The 27,537-nt window shown below is 45.0% G+C and overlaps 1 protein-coding gene and 1 non-coding gene across 3 annotated transcripts in view; one reads left to right on the forward strand and one right to left on the reverse strand.

Moving 5' to 3' along the window:
- Positions 1–462: 462 nt before the first annotated feature.
- LOC115082797 lies at positions 463–546 on the reverse strand. The gene has a single exon (XR_003854286.1).
- Positions 547–10,350: 9,804 nt separating this feature from the next.
- The window catches only part of LOC115077848 (3-ketoacyl-CoA thiolase, mitochondrial-like), a 68,873-nt gene continuing 51,686 nt past the window's right edge, over positions 10,351–27,537 (forward strand). The window contains exons 1-2 of one of the 2 annotated variants that reach the window (XM_029580181.1): positions 10,351–10,507; positions 24,603–24,769. In XM_029580181.1, the coding sequence (XP_029436041.1) occupies positions 10,492–10,507; positions 24,603–24,769 (183 nt within the window). In that variant the 5' untranslated portion in view covers positions 10,351–10,491. Of the gene's footprint in view, positions 10,508–10,712; positions 10,860–24,602; positions 24,770–27,537 lie in introns of those variants that run through there. The other variant, XM_029580190.1, reaches the window with a different exon arrangement.

Below are 27,537 nucleotides of genomic sequence, written 5' to 3' on the forward strand. Positions count from 1 at the left end.
GGGCTGTTCCTTAGACCTTCTGCTCTATGATTTTATGGGGAAGAAATGAGAGAGGGGCAACAGCACCAATAGTGCCTAGGAGCAGCAAAATCTGAGATTCATCAGCACAAGACTGGATGGTACAAGTGGTGCTTATCTGCTGACATCTTCTGATTGTATCTCAAGTTAAATTGGTGGCGAAGGTCACAGTATCTTGGGTCCTCTTACTTCACAATGAATTGTTACTGGGCAAATCACCAACTGGGCACATTTTAAAAACCTGGATCCTAGAAAAGTGATATAAAAGTTTGTTTAGTAGTAATGGATCCATACATTAAAATGGACGTGGCTCAACAAAGTATGTTTTTACTCTATCATATTTAAGCTTCCTATGGTCTGAAAATGTCTATTTTTCTGTCAGCAAGAAATACAATTGTTTTAAATTAGCTCCCCTATAGCACCGCAGTATAGAGTAATCTTTTCTGGTCTCAGACTGTATTCCTGCACAATTTCCTCATTTTGTTCTACAGAACTCAGGTTGCACAGTAGGCTAATCATCACAGACCAGTGACTTTATGGGTGATTTAAGCTCTTTCCTATATTCTCTTCACAAGTTTCTAACTTTCTCTTAATATTGTACTTTAAAATACTTACCGTTTACATGTGCTACTACAATATTTTTTTTTAGCATATGCCCCCTAAAAAGTGGCTCCCAATCGATGAGGTGCTCCATCTCATGCAGACCTTCTCTCTCCACCCCACACTAACCCAGTGGCAGAAATTAAATGCCCAAACCCGGAGGCTCTGATTTCCAACTTAATAACTCTCTCTCTCTAAAGCCTTAAATATCTGATTCTTAGCAAATAACCAGTGGGAGATTTTTGCCACTTTTCAGAATATATAAACATAAACCTTACCGAACAATGTTCCACTGTCTATGATGTATTTCTAAATCAATTAACTCTACCTATAATTAAACCAGCCCGGATCAGGTTTCAGGAAAGGAAATGAGGCAGGAATAAAAGAATAAGAAAACAAATAAAGGGAGAAAAAGAGCAAAGTGATAAGAGAAGCAGAAAGCAAGATGGGGTCAGCGAGAGGTGTAGCTTTGCTCCATCACCCCAAGCGCTGGACAATCACTTCAGGCTCGGAGTCCCCGCAGCCTGATCAGATAAGGAAAATACAAGAGGATCACCTGGAGCGGCATTTCCCCTCCTGACCCCTGCCCTAACATCACGTGCAAGCCCCACAAGGTAGGCTCACATTAGAACCCTAACGGGAAGCCTTCCTATCGCCCCCAAGCCACCAGCAGCTCCTGTCGGATATGCCGTTCCCATCGCCGTCTGCATCCACAGCAGCACTTTCATCACTCCTGAAAACCAAGTTCTTCTGAGAAGCAGAAACATCTGAGAAATAATAAAAACTTCACATAATCTCACTGCTTATACTTGTATGCCTGACTAACCTAAATATATAAACACATGTAACATGCAAAAGTCTCTTTTTGATTGGTGTTGAATTTTCTGTTTCCAAATGAAACTTCATTTACCTTTTAACATTCCACGCGTAGAGCTATGTAACCAAAGCAGTCAGCACTTTCCTGAGCCCCATTTACTGAACTTAAAGAAAGCATGGCGCATCTAGAATTCAAGAAAATGTCGAAAGTGTTTATATGAAAATGGAAAGATTGTACCTATGGTGTCCTCCGGTAAAACCATTACATTTGTTTTAACAACGAACAGCAGTTTCTTTAGGAAAATCATAGCTTTGTCATCCCATTCTGTCTTGCTAAATATGTCCAGCTTCACATAATAAACTAGATTCCATGGATGTTGATTTTAACTACTTTTCAATAATAAAAATATTTATTTAACAGTTTTTTATACCGACCTTCATAGTAAATAACTATATCGGATCGGTTTACAATTTAACAAGGGGAATAACTGGAGTAACAATTCAAGTAAACGAGAGATAACGATAGGCAGGAATAAGTCAAAAAGTTACAATCAACAGGGAAAGAGAACTTGGAAGCTTACAACAAGCTGGAAGGAAGAAAGGCCGGTAATAAATAAGTGGTGTTACCATAGAGCGTATGAATTAAAAGCTTAAAACAGTGCAAACAAGAGTCTATGTCCCATAGACTCTTGTTTGACCTCTATATGTAGTGGAATGTCTTATTGTTTGGGAGAGGGGGCACAAGCCAACCAATCTCTGCCCCCACCCACTCTCTCCTCCACCAACATCCCTCTCTCTATCCCCCTGCCCCTCACCTCCTCCTCTTCCCACCCTGTAACGGTTACAATCCCATCCCTTTCTCTGTCCCCCTCCATTTTTGCGCCTCTGCCCACAAGTCTCTCCACCTTCCCCATAACCCTCTTCTCCACATCAACTTTTCTCTCCTTACCTCCACTCCACCTCCTTCCCTCTGTCCCCCCCCCCCTTTGCTCTCTGTTCTTTTCTTTCCCCCTGCCAAACTCCTTTTCTCTCCTGTCTCTAGCCAGCATAGGCTATTAACATAGTAACATATATCATACATAGTAACATACATGTATACATACATGTAACATACATATCTCGACAACTTCGAACTTACCTCCCCCAAGGAGATCGAATACCTTCTTAAGAGGCAGAAACCATCCAGCCATCCAGCAGACAACATCCCTTCCAAACTTCTGCTTCTCATCCCGAATACAATCTCAGGACCTCTGACCAACATCATAAACTCCTTCTTAACTCAAGGAATGTACCCAGACAGTTTAAAAAACGCGGCCCTTAAACCCCTTCTCAAGAAACACAATCTGGACCCCAGTGAATTAGCTAACTACCGCCCCATCTCCAATCTACCATTCCTAGCCAAACTTACAGAGAAATTGGTAAATTCCCAGCTTTCTGACTATCTGGAAGAACACAGTATCCTATATCCATCCCAATATGGCTTCCGCAAATCACGCAACACGGAAACCCTCCTCATTTCTCTAACAGACCACATTATCATGGGACTAGACAAAGGTCATTCCTTTCTCCTAATCCTACTAGACATCTCGGCGGCTTTCGACACCGTTAACCACTCCATCCTCCTGAATCGCCTAGCTGACATAGGCATATCCGGATCAGTCCACAGATGGTTCAAGTCGTTCTTCAGTAACAGGAGCTTCAAAGTCAAAATCAACAATAAAGAATCACTCTCGACAAGCTCTACTCTGGGTGTTCCTCAAGGATCCTCCCTATCACCCACCCTCTTCAACATTTACCTCCTCCCCCTTTGCCAACTGCTAACAAGCCTCAATCTTATTCACTACATCTATGCAGACGATGTGCAAATTCTGATTCCCATAACAGAATCCATCGCTAAATCTCTCATGCTCTGGAATGACTGCCTAAAATCTATCACCAGTCTTCTCAACAGTTTAAACCTGGTCCTCAATGCCTCAAAGACCGAACTCCTCCTCATCTCTTCCAACCAAGACAACCTCCTCTCACAGTCTCACAGCAATTCCCTGCTCACCCACACTCATGTAAGAGACCTCGGAGTAATACTCGATAATCGTCTTAACCTAAAGAATATGATCAGCTCCACGACCAATGATTGCTATTACAGACTCCAGGTTTTAAAAAGACTCAAACCATTACTATACTTCCACGACTTCAGGACAGTTCTACAAGCCTTACTATTTTCCAAAATAGATTACTGCAGCGCGCTATCCTCACAGGCCTCTCCAACTCAACTATTAAGCCGTTACAGATGATACAGAACGCGGCAGCCAGAACTCTGACCAATACCAAGCGAGGAGAACATATTACTCCCATCCTCCGTTATCTACACTGGTTACCAGTTAACTACAGAGTTCTACATAAATCACTCTCTATAATACACAAATCCATCCATAATCACCTGCAATTTGATCTCGAAATCCCACTCAAACCTCATACGTCAATCAGACCGATTAGAGAAATCCATAAAGGCACTCTACAAGCCCCTCCTACCAAAGCCACGCGCCTCATTTCGACCAAAGACCGAGCCTTCTCAATAGCAGGCCCAGCCATGTGGAACAACATCCTTTCAGACCTCAGGCTGGAACCTTGCCTACTTACATTCAAGAAAAAACTCAAGACTTGGCTGTTCCGACAAGCCTTCCCAGATCCATTGGACACACAATAGATGATTAACACTTCCCAAGACCTATGGACTTTGACATCCTTTAACTCCCACAAGCACAAGTCTCTTCTAACCACTTAATCTAGCACTAACCATGTTACCGTGTTGGTTTTTATGCTTTTATGTTTACTTAACTTTATGCCTTCTTAGGCCTTTCTTTCCAGCTGCTTAAGCTTCCAAGTTTTTACCATCCCTGTTGAATGTAACTTTGATTCTTCTGTTTATCCACTTATTTAAATATGTATTTTCTGTTACTATCCCCTTGTTCGATGTAAACCGACCTGATATGGTATTTAACCATGAAGGTCGGTATAGAAAAATAATAAATAAATAAATAAATAAATAAATAAATAACATAGTAATGATGGCAGAAAAGGACCAAATGGTTTATCCAGTCTGCCTAACAAGCTTCTTATGGTAGTAACTGTTGCTCCGTGCAGGTTATCCCCTTGTTACTATTAAGGGTAGCAACTGCCCTCCGTGCAGGTTATCCCTAAGCATTATGATAACCCATAAAAAATGAATGCTAGCAACATTTTTACTGGGTGATGAGCCTTCTTGAAAATTCAGACACTGCTACTTGATGTACTTTGCTTGTGGACTTGGCCGTCAAAGCAGTCCTGTGCTTTTCCCCTTATGTCTTCGATTCAGGACTGCAGACCCTAAAGGTCAGGGCCCATGATGGTTGTCATCTGAATCCAGTTCCCCTTCTCTTACCCCGCTGTTGAAGTGGAGAGCGATGTTGCAGTTGTGTCAAAGCATCAAGACTTATTGGTTAACATAAGTAGGGCCAGCGCAACCCACTGTGCAAGCTGTGTACCACAGTCAGCCCCAAGATGAAGATAATGCAGACCCTACCAGGAAGCCAAGAACTGGAAGAGGCCGCTGCCGCGTGGCAGTTCTCAACTTGCTGCAGGCTGAGCGGAAGGAGCTGAAGGGTTGTCTGGCACTTCCAACCTGCCGTGCATCTGAGCGGAAGGAGCTGCAGGGTCACCTGTTGCTCCCAACCCGCCATGCGGCTGAGAGGGAAGGAACTGCGGGGCCACCTGACGCTCCCAACCTGCCGCGTGGCTAAGAAGGAGCTGTGGGCTACCTGGCGCTCCCAACCTGCTAAGCAGCCAAAAGAAAAAAAAAAGCCACGAGTCAAATCCCAACCTGTCCTGCGGCAGAAGTGAAGAAGAGGAGGGACCATGGCTGCTGAAAGAATGTTTGGTGTGTGTGTGAGAATGAGTCAATATGTGTATGAGCAGAAGGGAACCTGTGTGTGTGTGTGTGTGTATGTTTGAGCATGTATGTGAGAAGGATTGTGTGTGTGAGAGAGAGGCTGTATGTGTGAGAAGGATTGTGAGTGTGTGAGAGAGGCTGTATGTGTGTGTATCTGAGCATGAGTATGTGAGAGAGCATATGTGAGAACATATGTATGTATCTGTGCATGTAGATGTGAGAGATCTTTGTGTGTGTATGTGAAAGAGAACATGTGCATGAGAGAGAATATATGTTTGTGTGTGTGTATGTATAGATATATATCTATATTTATGTGAGAGGGAAGAGAAAGCTTGTACATCCCTCTCCCACTAATCTACGACAATCCCAGGATGACTGGAAATTAAAAAAATTCCCAGGTATGGAGAGCATGAAACCTTATCAGTAATAGTTATTAGTCTTAATTTTTGGATATCATTTGATGTGTCTGCTCTTTTTAAATATTTTATTGGTATTTGGGCAATTTAAAACAAATTTTATATGAGTTTTTAATTATTGGATCTTCCATTCATCAGCTGTTTTGAAACATTATTTTTATTAGTATGTTTATTGTTTAATGGCTGAGGATTGGTGATGGTTCTGTTTTTCCATTGTTGCTGCATATAGAGTCTGTCGTGGTTTCCAATTCAGTTTTTGCCTGCATGTTTCTATTTATACTTTATGGTTTCTTTTTTCTGTATTTGGTGAGGGTCTGCTTGTGTTTTGCATGTGTGATCAAGGAGAGGTAGTCTGCTAGCATTTAGGGATCTATAAGAGCTTGGTTTGTTCTGTTTTCCTAATAAGAGATGTATTGCTGTTTTAGGGCCTAGTGTAATATTTGCAGTGCTGCCTTCTCATTGATAAGGTTCTTACTTTTTAAGTGCTGGCAGTTAGTGCTGCTTTGGTATGGGAGGCTTATTATATTTTAATTTTAATTTACTCATAGCTTTCTGAGGGTCAAGCCACATCCAACACGTTACAGTAGTCCTAATGCCATACGGGTTCTAAGTGGTTTTTTGTAGGGTTTTTTGGTTGGCAACATAGCAGTGCATGTAAATATAATATACATGTTGTTATATTTTTGTTTTATCTCAGAAGACTTCACTTTGAATATTCCTTTTCATGTAATATCTGTTATTATGAATGCATATTTTTAACTGTGTGTGTGGAGAGGCTGGGGGTAGGATGCAAGGGTGTAAGGTTCGCCTAGGGCACCTAATACTCTTGCACTGGCCATGGTTTCTGGGGGAGGGGGTGAAGACTCGGAGGTGGGAGGGTGACAGTTTTTAAAGTTTAGGTTGCTGGAAGGAGCTCGGCTGCTTTTGTTGGGCCCAATAAGAAATTTAATAAAAATGCTGGGGGTGCAGCACAATAATTGTTCACACAAGGCAGCAAAAAGGCTAGCACTGGCCCTGAACATAAGGGTATGTAGTGGGTAGGAAAAATGGTGATTATTTTGTTATAGATTACACAACACACTTATTTCTAAGTAATGAAGTTTTACTTATAAGTCTGAGAAAAAGCAATAAAAGCATACAAGATTAGAGATTGCATTAAAGAATATTTATACAAAAATACTTTCCTCACAGTTCCTGATGTGATATATTTTGGGAAAATCTGGGAACACAACATGCTAGGAAATCAGAACAGCTCATCGATCACTCCATTAACCACTGGTAATGTTCAAAAAGCTTTCCTGCCTTCATTGGTCGCTTCATTAGCCAGTGGCAATGTTCTAAAGTTTTTCCTCTAAACTATTCATTCTCTTATTTCAAACAGTTGGTTTGAATTAGGTCTTTTTAAGTGAATTCTTCTGACCTTTGCTCTAGTTTCTCCTCTGGGCCACTCCCCACGTGTTCTTTGAGGCCCCAACTGTCCGTTATCTCATCAGCAGCAGCTAAGTGTGGCCAAGAGGTTAGTGTCCTGTTTTCCTCAGATATCTGCACAGTTAGCCTTTTTGAGTAACTGTTCTTTCAATATATCTGATCTCAGGACTTAGTTTTTGTTACAAGCAGGCTAAAAAAATGGCATATGTATTCTCAGAACTTGTAGGCCTTATATAAAATAATTACACTAATAATATCAGTGATTTCTCTGCTTCATTCCTCTCTATTGTTGGCTTCTGGTTCCAGGGAGGAACCAGGGAGGAACCAGAAGCCAACAGGTGTCCCTGGAAATAGACCCCCTAATGGCGTGGGCGGAAGCAAACCTGCAAGGGATCTCAGCCACCCACATCGTGGGAAAAGACAATGTCACGGCAGACTACCTCAGCAGAGAGAGTCTAGACTCAGGGGAATGGATGCTGTCGACCACAGCCTTCCAGCTGATAGTAAACCGCTGGGGAACCCGGTCCAACGCCCAAGTTCCCAAGTTCTTCAGCTGCAGACGAGAACTGCATTCCCAGGGAATCAACGCCCTCGTCCAGTCCTGGCCACAGGAACACCTGCTGTACGCCTTTCCCCCATGGCCACTACTGGGAGGGATCATCCGCAAAATAGAACACCATAGGGGGGCTAGTACATCTAGTGGCCCCGGACTGGCCAAGAAGGCCATGGTACGCAGACATGCGAAGACTTCTCGAGGGAACCCTTTGTGCCCTCCTCCACACAGGGACCTTCTCCGGCAAGGACCGATCCTTCACGAAGACCCAACTCGATTCTCTCTTACGGTCTGGCCGTTGAGAGGACTCACCTGAAGAAGAGCGGATATTCTAAGGCAGTGATTGACACCTTGCTCCATGCACGCAAGTTTTCCACGTCTCTAACTTACATACGAACATGGAGAATATTCGAAGCCTGGTGTGAGGACCGCGACATCCTTCCGCGGACAGTCAAAATCCCTATGATCCTGGAATTTCTGCAGTACGGTTTAAGAAGGGGTTGTCTCTTGTAATGAAAAAAGTTTATCAAGGGCAACAGGAAAAACAGAGACAGTGCGTTTCTCATGAACAAAAGCCTTTATTTCTTATGTGCATAAGAAGTCAGCTCCTAAGCCTTTGAGACACTGACTTGATTAGATATCCAATTGAATGTACTTAAATACACTTTTGCCCAGGAAGTTAGTACAACCCTCCTTTGATTTAAGATCACAAGGTGAAAAAACATTTGCTGACACTTCTAAACATCCTGAGAACTCCAATTACCCTTGATTTTATAACTCTTCATTGTATCTTCAAAGAAGTACATCTGTCTTTTCTGCTAAGTGTGAGATAGTTTCAGAGACATTTTTAAGACAGAGCATTGCTTCCTGGAACCTTCCTAATAAATTTCCGCTAAATAGGTGCCTACAATAAATATTATTATCACACTCTCAACTCCCTCAAGGTTCAGGTGGCCGCGCTTGCCTGCTTTAGAGCCAAAGTGGACGGCATCAGTCTATCATCCCATCCAGATGTTTCCTGCTTCCTGAGAGGGGTCAAGCAAATCCGACCACCTCTAAAGTGGCCAGTGCCCCTATGGAATCTCAGTCTAGCGGGAGCTTCCTTCAGACCTACATATGGTCTGTCACTACAGCTCCTGACCTTAAAGACTGCATTCCTAGTGGCAATATGTTCAGCCCGTCGCATCTCCAAGCTTCAAGCACTATCCTGTCGGGAACCGTTCCTCAGATTCACACCGGGATCCATACAGCTTCGCACTGTTCCCTCCTTCCTTCCGAAGGTGGTTTCTCATTTCCATCTAAACCAAACCATCTTGCTGCCATCTCCAGACGAACATAAGGACTCGGAAGACTCATGCCTTCTTCGCCATCTTAACGTCGGCAGATTCCTAGTCTTATACTTGGAAAGATCGGAATCCGTAAGAAAGACGGACCACCTATTCGTCCTTCACAGTGGGAAGAAACAAGGAGAAGCGTCTTGTGGGTAACCATAACCCATTGGATCAAAGAAGTAATCAAGGCGGCCTCCACCTCTACAAGTCAAGGCCCATTCCACAAGGGCCCAGGCAGTGTCCTGGGCAGAAACCAAGATGCTGTCACCCACCAAGATCTGTCGGGCGGCGACGTGGTCCTCCATACACACCTTCTCGAAGTTCTACCGCCTGAATGTCCAGGCCTGGGAGGACACATCATTTGCAAGGGCAGTACTAAATGGGCCACGGGCAGCATCCCACTCGGTTCGGGAGTAGCTTTTGTACATCCCATTGGTCCTGAGTCCATCTGTTACATGCTAGGAAATGGAGAAATTACTTACCTGATAATTTTGTTTTCCTTAGTGTGGACAGATGGACTCAGCATCCCGCCCACGGCTGCTCCAAAATCCAGAAACCTCGGGGCCAATCCCCGAGAGCAAGACAAGCACGGGTAAGGCAGGTTTTACCCCTAGTTCAAGACACCCTTCGTGGCTGGGTGTCAGTGTTTTTCGGTTGAGTGCACTGGCGGTCTCCAATTGGAAATCAGTTTATCCAGTCCTAGTTAATCAAGTTAGCAAAACACACATATATCCACAATTGCTTTTTGAGAAGAATACTGAAGAGCTAAGCTTCCTGCACGGGTATATGTAGGCTGATCTTAGATTGAAATCTGACTCCGTCTCCCAACTGCTATCAGGAGTACACTATACCATTGGTCCTGAGTCCATCTGTCTACAGTAAGGAAAACTAAATTATCAGTTAAGTAATTTCTCCAATTCTAAAGATATTAAAGAATGTCTTCACTTGTTGGAAGGGGGGGTTGGAGAATGGATGACTAGTGCGAGATCGGTAGTCATGCCTCAGTTATGGGGAGAACTGTTAATATTCATAACACACTGGAACCACTGGCACAGGATATTACCATCCACTTGAAATAGGACTTGTGAATATTTTCATCCCGGAAAGGCAGTTTCACTCCTTAGCAGGCATAGTAGTGCCAGGCGGCTCAACAGCCCAAGTTTGTTACTCAAGTCAGGGACCAGAAGACTGAAAAACAATGAGGCAAAAGGTCGCAGACGGCTCCGCCCCCCCCCCCCGGGAATGTGAGCGAGCGGGCGGAGGCAGCAGGTGCGCGCCCACGGAAGGTGGGGGCCGCCGAGTGGCTCGCGCTGATAGGGCGAAGCGTGTAGTTGCGTCTGGCCGCGAGCTCGAGCACGTTCGGTGTGCCTTTCTCGTGCGCACGGCTGCAGAGTGTGAGAAGCGATGGCTCTGGTTAGAGGTAAAGGTTGTGAGCAATAAGTAGCTAAGGTGTGGTTAAAAAAGTGTAGTTGGGAGCCGCTCAGAGCTCTGCAGATTTCTCTTGGTGCCGTTAGCGGTTTGTGCAGTAGAGAGAAGCGCGTCGAGCCCGGTTCCAAAACTGTGACCGTGCAGCAAACTGGAGGCGAAGTTTGCAGAAGTGCTTTGTCTTTTTTAGTTTTCTATTTTTTTAAACCTTCGCAAAGCCTTTAAAGTAAGGGAAGACTGTGGAGGAGAATGACAGTGCTCTTGGATAAGTGGGGAACCGAGCTGGTGGCTGAATGCTTGCTTTGCTTTCTGTTCAGACCTGTGGAAGAGGTTGCCATCACTCCAAAGTTAGTAAAATGAATTTAGGGTTTTTTTTCATTTGCTTTTTGTTAACCTTTGTTTCTTTGTGGTGTTTGCGTTTGCTGTGTTGTAAATGCTGCTGAAAAAGAGAGGACGGACAAGCTCACTCCGGGTGTCCTAGTTTAAGAAACTACGCTCAGTAGGGACCTGAGCCAGTTTTTTTTTTAAGTTACTAACCATCTATTCATTGAGGGAATAGGACATTAGAGTCAAAGTGGCCTGATCTTCATAACAGATATGAAAAGCCTACTGGCCTCTGTGAGGAAGTGATCTGGTGTTAGCCTAAGTGACCTGCAGTTTTGGACTGCAAGGTCAATTTGCTTTTGGCCCTGGATTGCCAACAAATTATAATCTGGTCTGAGCTGCTGGCTGAGCTCACTGCATTTCTCTTCCAGGATCTGATATAGTGCTATTCTATCGTCATCTCTTCTGTCCCTCTCTATCCTGGCATGGATGTTCTAAAGGGTTTTTCCTATTTTATGACTATAGGAACAGTGCTTAGCATGTAGGAGGCCTGGTTTGTCTGTATCCACCATGAGGGCTACTTTTTCCTGAGGCAGGTCCCCATTGCATGTACTATGAATATATACCATGTCTAAATTTATTTTTTATTTATTTAATGTTTTTTTATACCGGCATTCATGAACTCGTTCACATCATGTTGGTTTACAGAAAACAGGGGTGCGAAGAATACAACCAAAAAACATAATAAAACGTGATGAAAAGAAGCAGTTACAATTAACAAGGGCTAATGAACTGGGATTGTAAGAAATAAAGAGAGATAGAGAGGGTTAATTATATACAAATGTACAATGTAAATATGGAGTCCAATATATACAGCTTCTGAGCAGAGAAATTATTGGTGGTGCATGTTAGGTGGAGTTCTGGAAGGCTTGCCTGAAAAGCCATGTCTTTAGCCTTTTCCTAAAGGTTAGGAGGCACTGCCAGACTCCTACTGTAGCCTGAGATGGGTGTGAGAGGAGAGGGCATAACTGAGGTTTAGCCAAGCACTGCACTGATGGGGCCTAATCAAAGACCCTCATTGGGAGTAGTTTTAAGTAAAGCTGCATCCTGCTTATTTGGCTGCAGGAATTTGTTACATTTAGCCTAATTGTTTTTCCCATATCCATCGATAATGGGGGAAACACTGGAGAGGCTTCATGGTGAATTTCTGATGGAAGGTGAGGGCATGCTGGGTGATTATAGATTTTTTTTTTCCTATTAATGACATTGTGGATGAGATGTTAGGAAGGTTAATGAATACAGTATCCATTATAAAGAAAAAAAAAGCATGATTCTAAACTACCTACTTGGAAAGTAATACAGAGGCATCTTAATGATGTTAATATGGTCCACTATGCTCTTGCAAGTCTCCTTTCTGCAGAATATGGACATGTGCAAAAGAAATATGTCCCAGAGTAAATCTTCACAAGATAGAGCCAGCTTTATGCAATATTGGGAGGGGTGAAAGAGAAAAATGCTGTAAGATGAAGGCCTCATGATATTTGGCCACTTTTCAGAATAGAAGCAAGTGTGGAAGGTGAACCTGGTGGTGGTTAAGATGTGGGCAGCTATCACAAGATCACCTCCACGTCTGTCATTGGTTGTATTAACTCTCACTATAGTGCCCTTAACTGAGCTTGTACTGTCCAAGTATTATCTAATCTCCAGAGGCAAATATTTGCCAAAGGTGAACTAAACTGAAATGGCTCATTGCTGTTGATTATTCATTACCTAAGCAGAAAAAGAAAACGGGGAAATAACTGCACTGCTAAACAAGTCACAAGTGGTACTCTTAGCCAATCCTGATTTTTCAAGCTCAGTCATTTATATTAGATTTGAAGCATTTGCAGTCATATGCACAAAGTGCATTTGAGCCACTGGCAAATGATACTATTATCCAGTCGAAATAGGCATTGCAGAATGAAATGAATAAAATTGAAAATATTAAACATTTATCCTTTCATATATTCTAACACACAAAGGTCTAGCTATTATTTATTTATTATGTTTTTTATACCGTCATTAGGATATACCATCGTAACGGTTTACAATGCATAAGATTGAGTAACAACATGTATAATTCAGAAACAATTTTGAAATAGCTAAAAGGTTTTACAGAAATTATTTGTACAGTTAACATTTTGTTCCTTCCAACCCTTTCTTTTTGTAAGATACACGGTATTCCATCCATAAATAAACATGAATATGTTTTTATAATCTTTCCTACAACTTAAAATCTATGCTTTGTATAGCCAAGGCCGTAAAAGCTGCTGCTTGTATTTTTTGGAAATCTTTTTGGCGGAGCTGCTGATTTCAGAATGGCTTTTGTTTTTCTTTCAAACTGAAAACTTAGTTTATGTGGGAGGACAGGGTCAAATGGGAGGTCTGAGACTTGAACTGATACTGAATAAATTAGTGAGTTTTTTTCTTCTTCTTAGAATGGCTTGTGAAGCATAATATGGTGCTTATGAATCTACAGCTCAGGATTTCCAGAGTGTATCCTTTCCAAAGCTACAGGAATCCTGTGTGGCATTTAGTAGCCATAGCTTTGGGTTATCGTTTTCTTGACTTTTTTTTTTGGGTCTCGGTGCTGGCTGCTGGTATTTCCCTCACCACTGTTCTTGCCCCCATGGAAGCTCTGAGCTGCAGTTTAGTGTCCCTGAACCCTGCCAGTCTCCTGTTGTACCTTGGCTCATCTTCCTGTGCATAGCTGCTCAGAGTTAATAGGTTCTTGGCATCCAGCCAGATGAATGCAGAACAAGTGGGTGATGCACTCCTACCAGCAGATGGAGACTGAGCAAATTGATGTCATAGCATATATACCCCTGCAGTGACAGTCTGCCAGTATTCTCTGTCTCCAGCAGATGGTGGACGTTCATCTCCCCACTGGGGATTGCTTTGATTTGAAAAGGAGAACTAAGGAAAATGTATTTCCCTGTACGTACCCGGATCAGCCCAGACCGCTGGGTTATGCCTCCCCTCCAGCAGATGGAGACAGAGAAAATCTTGTGAGGCACCCTCTTAACCTGGTGTGCCACCTGCGATCCCTCAGTATTTCTCTGTCTCCAGCAGATGAAGGTGGCAGAACCTGCGGTCCTGATCCCTTGGAAAAAAAAAAAAAGTAACAAAGTAATAGGTGTTGTTCCTTTTTTTTGTTTGCCTTTGGCTATATCAAGTTATTTAAAAAAAAAAAAAAATTTTTTTTTTTTTTTTTTTTTTTGGGAGGTGAGCAGTAACTCCTTCCAAGGCTGTTTGCTTTGGTTGAGGCACGGCTGGGGTTAGACACCCCGGGAGCCAACCTGGAGCTGACTCGTCTTTCCAGTGAGTAGGGGGATTTACTGGTGGGCCGGTCCCTCCCCCTAACACCCTGAGACACTGTAATTCCTCTGGTGTGACCTGGGCCGCAGTTGCTGTTCCAGAGATGTATCGATTTTTTTTTTTTTCCCCTGGTTGACGGCGATATTTATCTTTAAAAAAAAAAAAAAGCTAATCTTGCAGCCAGGTTCCCGGGGCTCTGGAAGAGCGATTTTTTTTTTTTTTTTTTTTGCTAATTTTTTGATTGCTGTTAGTTCAGCACCACGTGGAAATGCCACGGGGGTCGGCATGCTCAGCATGCGGGGAGCCGGCGATGGCCTTTGTTCACGGTGCCTCCCGGGTGGGGACGGCCCGTCGGGAAGCGGGATCAGAGTTTTTTTCTTCTCGGCCCTGAGGTGCAGGACATAATCGGCACACTCGCAGGCCTCGGGCTGCCCCTTCCCCGGCCAGGGCGGTGACGGCGGCCATTTTGCCTCCACTATGCTCCAATTCAGGGCAGGATGCAGGAGGAGAGGAACTCCCTCCTCCACTTTCCCCACAGAATTTGAGCCCTGTGAGGCCCCAGAGCTCGGTGCCTGATTCTCCTCCTGGTTCTGGCCGCCTCCTTGGGGGGGGGGCCTTAAAGAGGCAGCAGCCATTTTCTTCTAGATTTGTGCTGTTGATGCACAAGTCATTTTTGGAGGCTGAGGCTGAATTACAGTCATCTGAGCCTACACCAGCGAAGGTTGCCAGACTTTCTGAGGGTCAAGATTCCTCCAGGGTGCGGAAGTGCTGTGCAGCTTTGGATGAAGCTGGGTCTCCGGTTTCCGGTCCGCCGAATCCCCCGTCGCAGGACCCGCTCATCAGGGCCTCACCGGGGTCTCACCGGGGGGGGGGGGGGGGGTTCAAATGTTTAGCACCTTTCAAGAAACGCGCTACATCAGGATGCGCTGCAAGAGATACACCATCAATTTTACCCCTTAAACAGCCCAGAGCCGCCACCTGAACCTTGAGAGAACTACACGCCAAACCTTTCTTCAGCCCCTCCTGCAAGAAAGCCAGAATATGAACAATGGAGGCACGACGCGGGACACATTTGACCTGCTACACCAGGAATTGAATACCTTCCAGACGCGAACATATGTGAGCAAAGTAGACATCTTCCATGCCTGTAGGAGGGTGGAAATGACCGAATTGGGATAGCCTTTCTTCCTCAACTGCCTCTTCTCATAAGCCAGGACCTGGTCGAAGAAGATTCGGAAGATGACTGAGCCGGACAAGACCATCTACTGCTAAGTTGATCAGGTCTGCGAACCACGACCTCCGTGGCCACTCCGGGGCTATGAGAATGACCGACCCCGAGTGGGCCTCTATCCTTCGTAAGACCTTGCTCACCAACAGCCAGGGAAGAAAGACGTAAAGTAGAATGTCACAGGGCCATGGCAGGAACAGAGAATCCACTCCTCCCACCCCATGATCCCATCTGCGACTGAAGAACCGAGCCGCTTTCGCATTCCTCTGAGTCGCCATCAGGTCCAGGCTAGGCCCCCCCCCCCCCCGGGGTGGACAGCCGCAATGACTGACCTCAGAGTTTCCATGTGAAAACGAGGCACCCAAAGTGCTTTGTTCACCTTCTTCAGATCCAATATCGGACGGAAGGAGCCCTCCTTCTTGGGAACTACAAAATATGAGTATCTGCTGGTCCGCTATTCTGTCAGAGGAATCGGGACAATGGCTCCCAGTGCTTTCAACCGACCCAGGGTTTGGTTCACCACTGCCTGTTTTGTCCGGGACCTGCAGGGAGACACCAAAAAGAAGGTCTTGTAGCAGGCGAGCAAAATCCAAAATGTAGCCGTGTTCGATGATGCTTAGAACCCACTGGTCTGACAATCTTGACCCACTCCTCGAAGAACAAAGAAAGGCGACCGCCGATCACAAGAACCGAGGAGTGGGTCAGCACACCTTCATTGGGAAGACTTGATTCCAGAAGTTCCCTAAGGGCCTCTGTCCCGAGGAGGCCTGCGGCCACGAAAGGAACGAACCCTGGCCTGAGAACTTGCCAACAACCGACGTGAAGTAAAGGAAGGGGCTCTGCCCTGTCGAAAACGGCGTTGCCCCTGAAACAGAGGACAAGCCAAACCGAAAGCCCTCGAGGATCTAGGCTTATCCTCCAGTAACTTGTACACCTTATTGTCTTCTAAGGACTTGATAAGAGCCTCGAGATCATCCCTGAACAAGAATTTCCCCTTAAAGGGAAGATTTACCAAGCTGAGATTTGAAGGAAACATCGGCGGACCAGTTGTGGAGCCACAGGAGCCTTCTGGCTGAAACCGCCGAAGCCCTCGTGCGCAAAGAAGCGCAAAGAAGGTCATATAAGGCATCTGCTATATATGCAACAGCAGCTTCCACCCGATCTGCCTGCTCTGCCTCCGCCGGGGGCAGCTCCTGTGCAGTGAGCAACCATTGGTCCCATCCATCTTAGGCACCTTAAGAATGTCCAAGGACTCCTCCGGCAGCAGGTAGAGTTTTTCCATAGCTCGACCTACTCGAAGACTGGCCTCCAGCGTATCCTACCCCCAGGTAATGAGCTGCATTAGCATTGGGTGAAAAGGAAAAGTATTAGGAGGGTCCCGAAGGCCCAAGAGGACAGGATCCACAGTGGAGGGCACTGAACTTGGCTGTGGTGCCTCAATCCCTAGCTCCGACAAAACATGAGGGATCAAGCTCCTCTCTTCTAAACAATCTGAGGACCCGCAGATCATCTCCCTCCACTGGTGTGGAGCCATCAACATCCCCATCCCGAAGGCCCAAGAGGACAGGATCCACAGTGGAGGGCACTGAACTTGGCTCAGGTAAGGCCGAGCTCTGGTAATTTAAAGAAATAACCAAAAAAACCCCCAAACAGACTTGGGACGCTTTTTTGTTGTGCAGGGCTTCCTCTTCCCCCGGTCTCCATGCTTTGTGTGCCAGTCTGACGTTCAGTCCGCTCCGTGGGAGGTTGAGGGACATGGGCAGTCTGGCGGATTAAGCGGCCTCCTTAGGCTAGGCCCTGCTCTGAGGCTTCTCACTGCGCGCTGTGTGGTAGGCCGCAACTGCTTTTCATGTACTTTCTGCAGCTGCCCTCTACCAGCTTGTCGGTCCGGTGTGTGCATCTCGTTGTGCACACAGTAGGGCCTTGTAGTCTGAGCACCCATATTAAGTGACATGTAATGACTGCACACTTACCTCTGTGCACAAGCGTTACTGTGCGCTTAAGTCTTTTATGTGCTTAATTTTTGGCCTCCTAGGTGAGCCAAGTGGATGCGTAATTTTTGGGCACTGAATTGAGTGCCTTTAAAAAAAGAAAAAAAAAAAAAAAAGAGTAAAACAGCTAGATGCAATGCTGCTCAACTCATTGTTGGCCGTTATGGCACCTGAATCTAAGAAGCCTAAGCATCTTTCTCTTGCACTTCTTGTCATATTCAAGCGTCTCAGCCAGGAGTGCCCTCTGATTTGTGCCAACACTGTTTGGAGGCTCAGGGTGAATTGTCTTCCTTTGATTTCACTAAACCTGGCTCTTCCCAACCAGATGTGGGTCTGGGTAAAGACGTCTCAGGTGGGGCTCCTGATTTTGGAGCACTCTTAACTGGTTTCCTCAGCAGGGGAAGGTAGCTCAGTGAGTACTCCTCAGGTATCTCCCTGGCTTGATGTTTCTACTTTTCATGGGTAGAATTTTTCCAGGGGTTGCAATCCTTTCTTCCGGCTCAGTTCTTGACCCTGCCCCATGCTCCTAGAGCTGAGGCACAGGCCGGAGTAATCCTAGAATGCCAGCGGGTCCTAAGGATGGAGATCCAGATGGCACAAATGATGATGCTGAACCTGCCTCTCTTGAGGATGGGGAAATTCCCCCCTGTATCGGAACCATATAGAACTATGTTGCTGTTCTTTCATAAAGATGAACTGCATCACCTGGACCGGATGGTATACACACCAGGGTTCTAAAGGAACTAAAAAATGAAATTTCAGACCTATTAGTAAAAATTTGTAACCTATCATTAAAATCATCCATTGTACCTGAAGACTGGAGGATAGCAAATGTAACCCCAATATTTAAAAAGGGCTCCAGGGGTGATCCGGGAAACTACAGACCGGTTAGCCTGACTTCAGTGCCAGGAAAAATAGTGGAAAATGTTTTAAGAATCAAAATCACAGAACATATAGAAAGACATGGTTTAATGGAACAAAGTCAGCCTGGCTTTACCCAAGGCAAGTTTTGCCTCACAAATCTGCTTCACCTTTTTGAAGGAGTTAAACATGTGGATAAAGGTGAACCGGTAGATGTAGTGTACTTGGATTTTCAGAAGGTGTTTGACAAAGTTCCTCATGAGAGGCTTCTAGGAAAAGTAAAAAGTCATGGTATAGGTAGCGATGTCATTTTGTGGATTGCAAACTGGCTAAAAGACAGGAAAAAGAGAGTAGGGTTAAATGGACAATTTTCTCAGTGGAAGGGAGTGGGCAGTGGAGTCCCTCAGGGATCTGTATTGGGACCCTTACTTTTCAATATATTTATAAATGATTTGGAAAGAAATACGAGTGAGATAATCAAGTTTGCAGATGATACAAAATTGTTCAGAGTAGTTAAGCAGATTGTAATTTATTTATTTTATTTATTTAAGAGTTTTTATATACCGTCATTTAAGTTATTTACCATCATAACGGTTTACAATAGGGCACAGTAAAAAAAATATGGGTCGTGCATTACATAGGTGGTGCCAGTAGTATTCGGTAACAATAAGGCGTTTATTAGGGGGATTAAGTGTTTCATAGCAATATGTCCTGAAGGTTGCCTACAGTTAAATGTTGAAATAATTCATTTCAGGAAGACCTTGTGAGACTAGAAAATTGGGCATCGAAATGGCAGATGAAATTTAATGTGGATAAGTGCAAGGTGATGCATGTAGGGAAAAATAACCCATGCTATAGTTAAACAATGTTAAGTTCCATATTAGGTGCTACTACCCAAGAAAGAGATCTAGGCGTCATAGTGGATAACACATTGAAATCGTCTGTTCAGTGTGCTGCGGCAGTCAAAAAAGCAAACAGAATGTTGGGAATTATTAGGAAGGGAAAGGTGAATAAAACGGAAAATGTCATAATGCCTCTGTATCTCCATGGTGAGACCGCACCTTGAATACTGTGTACAATTCTGGTCGCCGCATCTCAAAAAAGATATAATTGCGATGGAGAAGGTACAGAGAAGGGCGACCAAAATGATAAGGGGAATGGAACAGCTCCCCTTTGAGGAAAGACTAAAGAGGTTAGGACTTTTCAGCTTGGAGAAGAGACGGCTGAGGGGGGATATGATAGAGGTATTTAAAATCATCAGGGGTCTAGAACGGGTAGATGTGAATTGGTTATTTAGTCTTTCAGATAATAGACTAAGGAGCACTCCATGAAGTTAGCATGTGGCACATTTAAAACTAATCGGAGAAAGTTCTTCTTCACTCAACGCACAATTAAACTCTGAAATTTGTTGCCAGAGGACGTGGTTAGTTCAGTTAGTATAGCAGTGTTTAAAAAAGGATTGGATGAGTTCTTGCAGGAGAAGTCCATTTCCTGTTATTAACTAAGTTGACTTAGAAAATAGCCACTGCTATTACTAGCAACGGTAACATGGAATAGACTTATTTTTTGGGTACTTGCCAGGTTCTTATGGCCTGGATTGGCCACTGTTGGAAACAGGATGTTGGGCTTGATGGACCCTTGATCTGACTCAGTATGGCATGTTCTTATGCCAGCTCTGATTTCCCAGACCTTGAAAATACTTGGAGTTCCTGGGGCAGATTGAGTCTGAGCCAGAGAGCGAGCCCTTTTTGGTTTCCTTGCATAAAGCTTCTTGTTTCTTTCGCTGTGATGGAAGCCATTCAAGAATTGATTGATCTTGAGTGGGGTGCCCCAGAAGCAAATGTTTTTTTGTTTTTTTTTCAGGCCAGTGAAAATTTCAAAGGGGGTCTGATTTTGGAAGGCCTGTACCCTCTGGATCCAGCGGTGAGAGTGCACTTACATTTTTCTGAAGGTAGATGCACTTGTGTGCAGTCTCCAAGTGGACCACTATCCCCTGGAAGGAGGAGCGGCCTTGAAGAATGCTCATGATAGAAAAATTGAGACTGTCCTTAAACAGGCATTTGAAGCCGTAGCAATGTCCTTTTCAGATCGCTTCTTCTTGTTCCTTGGTGGCTCGCTCTTGTTTGCTTCTCTCCCAGGATGTTGATAACTTTGGAGTAAATACCAAAACAGTTTTGGAACCAGCTGCTGCCTTCCTGGTAGATGTGAGCTATGATTTGGTCTGCACTTCAGCCAGAAGGGTGACTTCGATGATAGCTGCCAAATGTCAGTTATTGTTGAAAAATTGGTCAGCTGGTGCAACCTCCAAGGCGAATCTCACCAAATTGCCCTTTGCTCTTGTTTGGCATCAAGTTGGAAAAACTGGCCAGCAAGTTGGGCGAATCTCTGGTTCCTTGTTTGCTGGAGAATAAGAAGCAAGTGCAGTGTTCCCTTATCATGAGAGTTTGTGCTAGAGGATCCAAGAATTTTCGCCTATAGAAGAGCGACTTTTCATAGGACTCGACCCTTTGGTAGGTCTCAGTCCTTTCGTCCCCGACAATCCAGATGAAGCGCAGAATCAGGTGGTGGACCCTCCCAATGAAGGTTTGCCGACTAACCCCTGGGAACAGGAGATAAGGGGTCGCCTCTCTTTTATTAGAGGTAGGTCGAGATCACATCGGACTAGTGGGTCCTAGAGGCGATATGAGAAGGATATGCAATGGAGTTTCGCAGCATTCCTCAGGACGTGTTCATGGAGTCTCCCTGCCACTCCCCACAAAAGAGGTGGGCAGTGGAGGTTACATTGGCGAGGCTCCTCAGTCTGAGGGCTGTGGTACCTGTACCCACATCTCAAGAAAATATGGGGCGATATTCCATTTATTTCATTGTGCCAAAGAAGGAGGGCTCTTTTCGTCCCATCCTGGATCTCAAAGGCATCAACTGCTGTCCGTGAATAAGGCATTTTCTCATGGAGACAATGCTCAGTTATAATGACCATGCAGTTGGGGAATTTCTGACCTCTCTGGATCTGTCTGAGGTGTATCTCCACATTTCCGTCCAACTAGAACATCAGCACTTCCTGCGGTTCGCAGTTCTGGGATGCCATTTTCAGTTTTGGGCACTGCTCTTTGTTCTGGCCACCGCTCCCAGAACCTTCTCCAAGATAATGGTGGTAGTTGCGGCAGAGTTGAGAGAGAATGGAATCGTAGTGCCCCCATATTTGGAGACTGGCTGATTCGCATCAAATCGTTGGAAGAGAGCCACCTGGTGATTTCCCTGTTGCAGGAGCTCTGCTGGGTGGGGGGCCTAGCCAAGAGCAGACTTCAGCCTACTCAGTCGCTGAAATACCTGGGAGTTTGGTTTGACAGAAAGTTGGGCGAGGTGTTACTGCCGGAAGCTCTAATTTAGAAGTTGCTAGCTCAACTCTGAATGCGCTGCGTACCTGCAGGTCCTTGGTCTAATGGCGGTGACCCTGGAAGTGGTACCATGGGCAAGGGCTCATATGCGTCCTCTGCACTGCTCCCTGCTGTCTCTGTGGAATCCACAGTCTCAGGATTATTTGATTTGGCTCCACTTGCCAATGGAGGTCTTCTCCCAACTGCAGTGGTGGCTGCAGGCAGATCATTTAAGGCAGGGAGTTTCGCTAACCCCACTGGACTGGCTAGTATGGATAATGGATGTGAGTCTCCTTGATTGGAGAGCTTACCGTTAGGAGCTGACGGCACAAGGGCGCTGGAATGCAGAAGAGTCTCTCTGGAACATCAATTGGCTGGAAGCCAGGGCGGTCCGGTTGGCATGTTTACAGTTCAGCGACAGGCTGAAGGGCCGATTGGTCCGAATAATGTTGGATAGTGCAACAACTGTGGCTTACATCAATTGGCGGGGGGGGGGGGAAGTAACGAGCCAACAAGTGTTGCAAGAAATAGATCTACTTATGCAATGGGCAGAGGTATATCTCCAGATGATCTCAGCTTTGCACATTGCAGGCAAAGACAACATAAGAGCAGACTTTCTCAGCAGGGAGAGTCTGGACCCAGGAGAGTGGGTGTTGTCAGAAGAGGCATTTCAGTTGATTCGGGATTGCTGGGGTCTCCCATTCCTGGAATCGTTGGCGACCTTGCACAGTGCAAAGGTTCTGCGATTCTTCAGTCGCAGAAGAGATCTGAAGTCATTGGGGATCAATGCACTAGGGCAGGAGTGGCTGGAAGACAAATTGCTGTATGCCTTTCCTCCATGGCCCATGTTGGGCAGATTGATTTGAAGGATCGAATGCCACAGAGGGATGGTGCTCCTGGTCGCTCCAGATTGGCTAGGAGACCGTGGTATGCAGATCTGCGAAGGCTCCTGGTGGATTTGTCTTCAACTTCCGTTGCGCCAGGGACCAGTTCTTTATGAAGAGCCGGCTCAATGTTGTCTTACAGTATAGCCCTTGAAAGGGCTCGCTTGCTGAAACGTAGATACTCTGCAGCGGTGACTTCCACCTTGCTAAGACCTAGAAAGTTCTCCACTTCCTTGGTCTATGTGTGGGTCTGGAGAATGTTTGAGGCCTGGTGTGTGGATAGAGGTACTCTTCATTCCTTGGTTAAGGTCCCACTCATTTTGGAGTTTTTGCAGGATGGCTTGAATAAAGGCTTGGCCCTTAATTCCTTAAAGGTACAAGTAGCTGCTCTTGCCTGTTTCAGGGGTCATGTAAATGATGGATCCTTGTCGGCTCATCCTGATGTGGTCTGTTTTCTGAAAGGAGTGAAACATCTTCGTCCTCCTTTGCAGTTTCCGGTGCCCCTATGGCGTCTTAATTTGGTTTTGGATTTTTTGGCAGGCCTTACGTTTAGATGGCTATGTACTCTGTCCTTGTGGTTGCTGACCTTGAAAACTGTGTTCCTTATGGCAATTTGTTCTGTGCATAGGGTTTCTAAATTGCAGGCCTTGTCTTGCTGGGAGCCATTTCTCAAGATGACTCCAGGGGCGGTACAGCTGCATACTATTCCTTCCTTTTTTACTGAAGGTGGTCTCTGAGTTTCATTTGAACCAGTCCATCTCCCTGCCATCTCTGGACAGAGAGAAAGATAAAGAGGATTATTGTCTGTTGTGGCCCTTGGATGTCGAGACACATTGTCAGGTATCAGGAGGTAACTGGGACTTTGTGTAAGCTGGATTGCCTGTTTGTCCTTCATGGCAATACTAGACAAGGAGAGCCAGCCTTGCGGGCTACAGTAGCTCGCTGGATTAAGGAGGTAGTCATGGTTGAATATGTGGATGCTGGGAAGCCTTTACCTAGTCATGTAAGGGTTCATTCCACTCGGGCTTAGGCAGTGTCATGGGCAGATTGTTGTCTCATGTTGACATTTGCCGAGCTGCAATGTGGTCCTCCTTGCACACCTTTTCCAGAATGTTCAGGCCCGGGAGGACCTGGCCTTTGCACATGCAGTTTTGACTGGCCCATGGGCAGCCGTCCGCCCTAATCAGGAGTAGCTTGATACATTCCACTTGTTCTGGATTCACCTGACTGGACACTAAGAAGTGAGAAATTACTATTAACCTGATAATTTCCTTTTCTTTAGCACAGTCAGTTGACTTTAGCTTCCCTCCCTTGGCTGCCATATGATTGCATATTGCTTCTCCTGTGTGCCTGCATGTTACAGGGATTCTGGTAAGTGTTACTCCAGTCTGTCCACAGTTGTGTTTTGAAGAAAATACTGGCAGTCTGATGTCACTGCAGGGGTGTATATATTGTGACGTCAGTTTGCTCAGTCTCCATCTGCTGGTAGGAGTGCATAAACCCACTTGTTCTGGATTCATCTGACTGTCCTAAAGAAAAGGAAATTATCAGGTAAGTAGTAATTTCTCATTAAGAGGTGAAAATGTGAAGGTTGTGCTAGTCCAGTGGTAGGTAACTCCGGCCCTGGAGTGCCACAGATCTGCATTTCAGGACATGCACAATAAATATACATGAGGTATATTTGCATGCAGTAGAGGTAGTGCATACACACACAGCTCATGTATATTCATTGTGGATATCCTGAATTCCAGACCCGATTGTGGCACGCCAGGACTGGAATTGTACCCATGCAGTAGTCTAAATGTTTCTCTGAAAGGGAAATTTTCTTTAATGATTTGATGATCAGGGTTTTGATTAAGCTATGGCTATTTCAGCAGACGTTTAATGAATAGATGTCTTAATATGATTTTATTGAATTACCTTCCTTAGAATACTCTATTTTCTTATTTTAAATTTTTTTGTTAGTTTTTCATTTTGGTTGTCAAACTTTTAATTATTGTGCCCTGCTTTGAGCACTCGTGGAAAGGGTTATAAGTTTGAAATAATGTTTTGGTTTTTATTTTTCCCCCAGCTGTGTTCATTGTGTCTGCCAAGCGCACCCCCTTTGGCGCATACGGTGGTTTTCTGAAGGATCACACAGCCACTGACCTAGCGGAGATTGCTGCTAGAGCGGCACTGACTGCGGGCAACGTTCCTCCCGAGATTGTCAGTAGCGTTGCTGTTGGAAATGTTATGCAGGTTAGTATGCTGTTGGAAATATTATGCAGGGCTAGGTGTGAGGATTCTAGAACTCTGAGGAGAAAAATTGACTTCTCCATCAACATGCAGGCCTGAATTAGCCATGACACATGGTTGATGTCATTTAATGGCTCCAAACAGAGCTTTCTCTCTTGGCTCATAGTTTTTGCTCTCTTGAGCATGTGTGGGTGTTGCTGCCTTGTGAGCCCTTCCCAGTCTTTTTTTCATCTGAGCTCCAGCACGAATGTAATTTCTCTCTTTCTCTTTTGGTACTAAATCTTTTGATCTCAATCTGCTTTAAGTTGGCTTGCTGCCTCTGCAGCCCCTCAATAACACTTTTTTAGTGCTACCTAGCAAAATAAGTTATATCTGGGTCCAAAAAAAGTACACCCAGTGGCTTCAAAGACTTTGGTGGCCGTAAAATGCCCTTTACTGATGACCGTGACATTTGTTATAAATGTCTGGGGCAAAACCTTGATGTAGCTAACTGCTACACTTGTGGCTGGATGTCACAGACTTCCTAGAGGAGCAGGGCGTGGAAGATGGAACTTTGTAGGTCGGTGAAAAGCCGGAGTCATTCCTCCTTATGGAGGAGAGCCTTCTTGGCAACTTCCATGCCGGTTTGAGTAGAAGCTCCTCAAACAAAGCTCGCTCTTCTGTGGCGCTGATTTCCAAATCCGCTGCTCTTCAGGGCTTGTGAAAGCATAAGAAGAAGCAGCACCATGCATCAGAGCCAGCAACACAATTGGTGCCACCGAAGCCAAGGTTGGGATCAATTCCAATGAGAAGCCTAGAGCTGTTGACGTATCGGTTGACAGCAGCATCGACTAATTGACCCTTGGCACACCAAACCCTCAATGCAGTTGGTGCATTGAGTCTCAATTCAGCCAATGCAGCAGTGTTTTCTATCAATGCATTCAGCATCAGATCCATTGACACTCTGTTCCTTGGCACAATTGGAGCACCAGTACTTGTCTTGTTGACACATTTGAAGTGGGAACAATCAGTAAGAGGCTTTGAAGGGGATTTACTGCACTTACCTTCCTCCATTTTGAGGTTCTTACTTTTTAAAAAACATTTACCAGAATACAACAGTTTTACGCGAGTAAATGGGCTTTTGAAAATTGCTACAGTATATGCCATTGAATAGTAGATAGGATTTACTCATGTAAGTGCACTTGACTCGAGTAAATGGCTTAATTGCTACAGTAATGTTCATTTATGCGCTTAACTCTTTTGAAAATTACCCCCTTATATTCCAACATTGCCCAGCATGGATTACACAATATATATATTCATAAGTAAAAGAACAAATTATCGCTATCTTGTCTCCTCGAGAGAGGATTTTGTCTGGAGATGCTGGATCTGATATGCTCCGTGTTGCCTCTGGTCTCCATTGCATCTACTAGTTCAGTTAACCCAAAGAGGGCCCCCTCCTGGCGTTCATTTGGGAGCCTTTCAAGAAGACAAACTTATTCTGTTCTCAGAGGAGGATGTCTCTTCCCCATCTCCTGGTCATAGGACATAGCAGCCCAGCTCATGAAGGGCACCCTTCATCCTCTCCTGTCCAGTGTGTCTCCTGTCCAGTGTGTTGGATTTGTTCCCTGAAGAAAGGTCTATGGGAATTCTCTCCGACCCCACTACGTGATCTGCTGGATCCCTCTTCACCACCAGAAGAACTCTTACTTCAAATTCTTGGACAACTTGGGTAAGGCATTGGGAGTCAACATCTGCAAGTCGAAGCACAGGTTTTTGTTCATCTTCGGCCTTCTCCAGATTCTCTGAGCCCGCAGTAATCCCAATACACTCAATCCTATGGGATTTAAAAACAAGAATGTAGGAGAACCTGGCATCCTGTCCTCCAGTAGTCAGGACACTGGATCTCAAATACAGAGTTCAGAAAATCCCAGGGTTTGGGTAGTTCCGTGCTGAAATGGGTAAAGACTAGAATTTTCTCCAACACTCCACAGGGCAAGGACCATAGACTATTATATAACTTTGGAAAGCAGGTCTTTCAGAGGTTGATGCTCAATATCTGAATCTCAGCCCACTGATTCTGCATGGTGTAATACTTACACAATTGCATCAATAAACTGAAACCCTTGTTAAGAGTCGCTGGATGGAGAATGGGCAGACTGTCAAGTAGGTGCTTCTGGATGCAGAAAAGTGTGAACATCATCTGCCCTGCTCAATGTGTGAAGCATTCAATACTACCACAAATTCTTCTGCAACAGCTATCGGGGCATGCTGGATGGTGTGGTTTAAGAGGCAGTGGTCTGCAGGAGGCTGTGCATGACAAGTTGGTGGTTGAGCTTGTCCATGGAACAGGGCACAGTGAAAGTCACTCAGATTAAGGATCAGCATGCTGTGTTCCATTCTTTCTCAATTGGACCTGAACAGCCATTATTTTTCCAGGTGTCCATACTTCATTTTTAAATGCATCTTCCACCAATTTCAGCGGTAGCGTGCATCAACTGAGCTTCCACAACAGCATCTTCCGGCTTGCGGACATTAGTACAAGAGATGTCAGCCAGAGATGTGGCAATGAGCCTATCTCAAGCCTGGACCTAATTTTTGACCAGACTTGACCCCAGGAGGATTCATCTTTCCTTAGAATAGCGGCTTAACTTTTGAGAGGAGGTGACTCTGTATAAAAGGGTATTCAGAATTTGTGATTACTACCTTGCTGCAAGCGCAAAGAACCTCCGTGTCTCTGGCTTATGTCCGAGTTGGAGGGTTTTTGAAGCGTGGTCCTTGCAGACTAGTTT

Source organism: Rhinatrema bivittatum, chromosome 1, assembly GCF_901001135.1.
Source record: "Rhinatrema bivittatum chromosome 1, aRhiBiv1.1, whole genome shotgun sequence".
NCBI lineage: Eukaryota > Metazoa > Chordata > Amphibia > Gymnophiona > Rhinatrematidae > Rhinatrema > Rhinatrema bivittatum.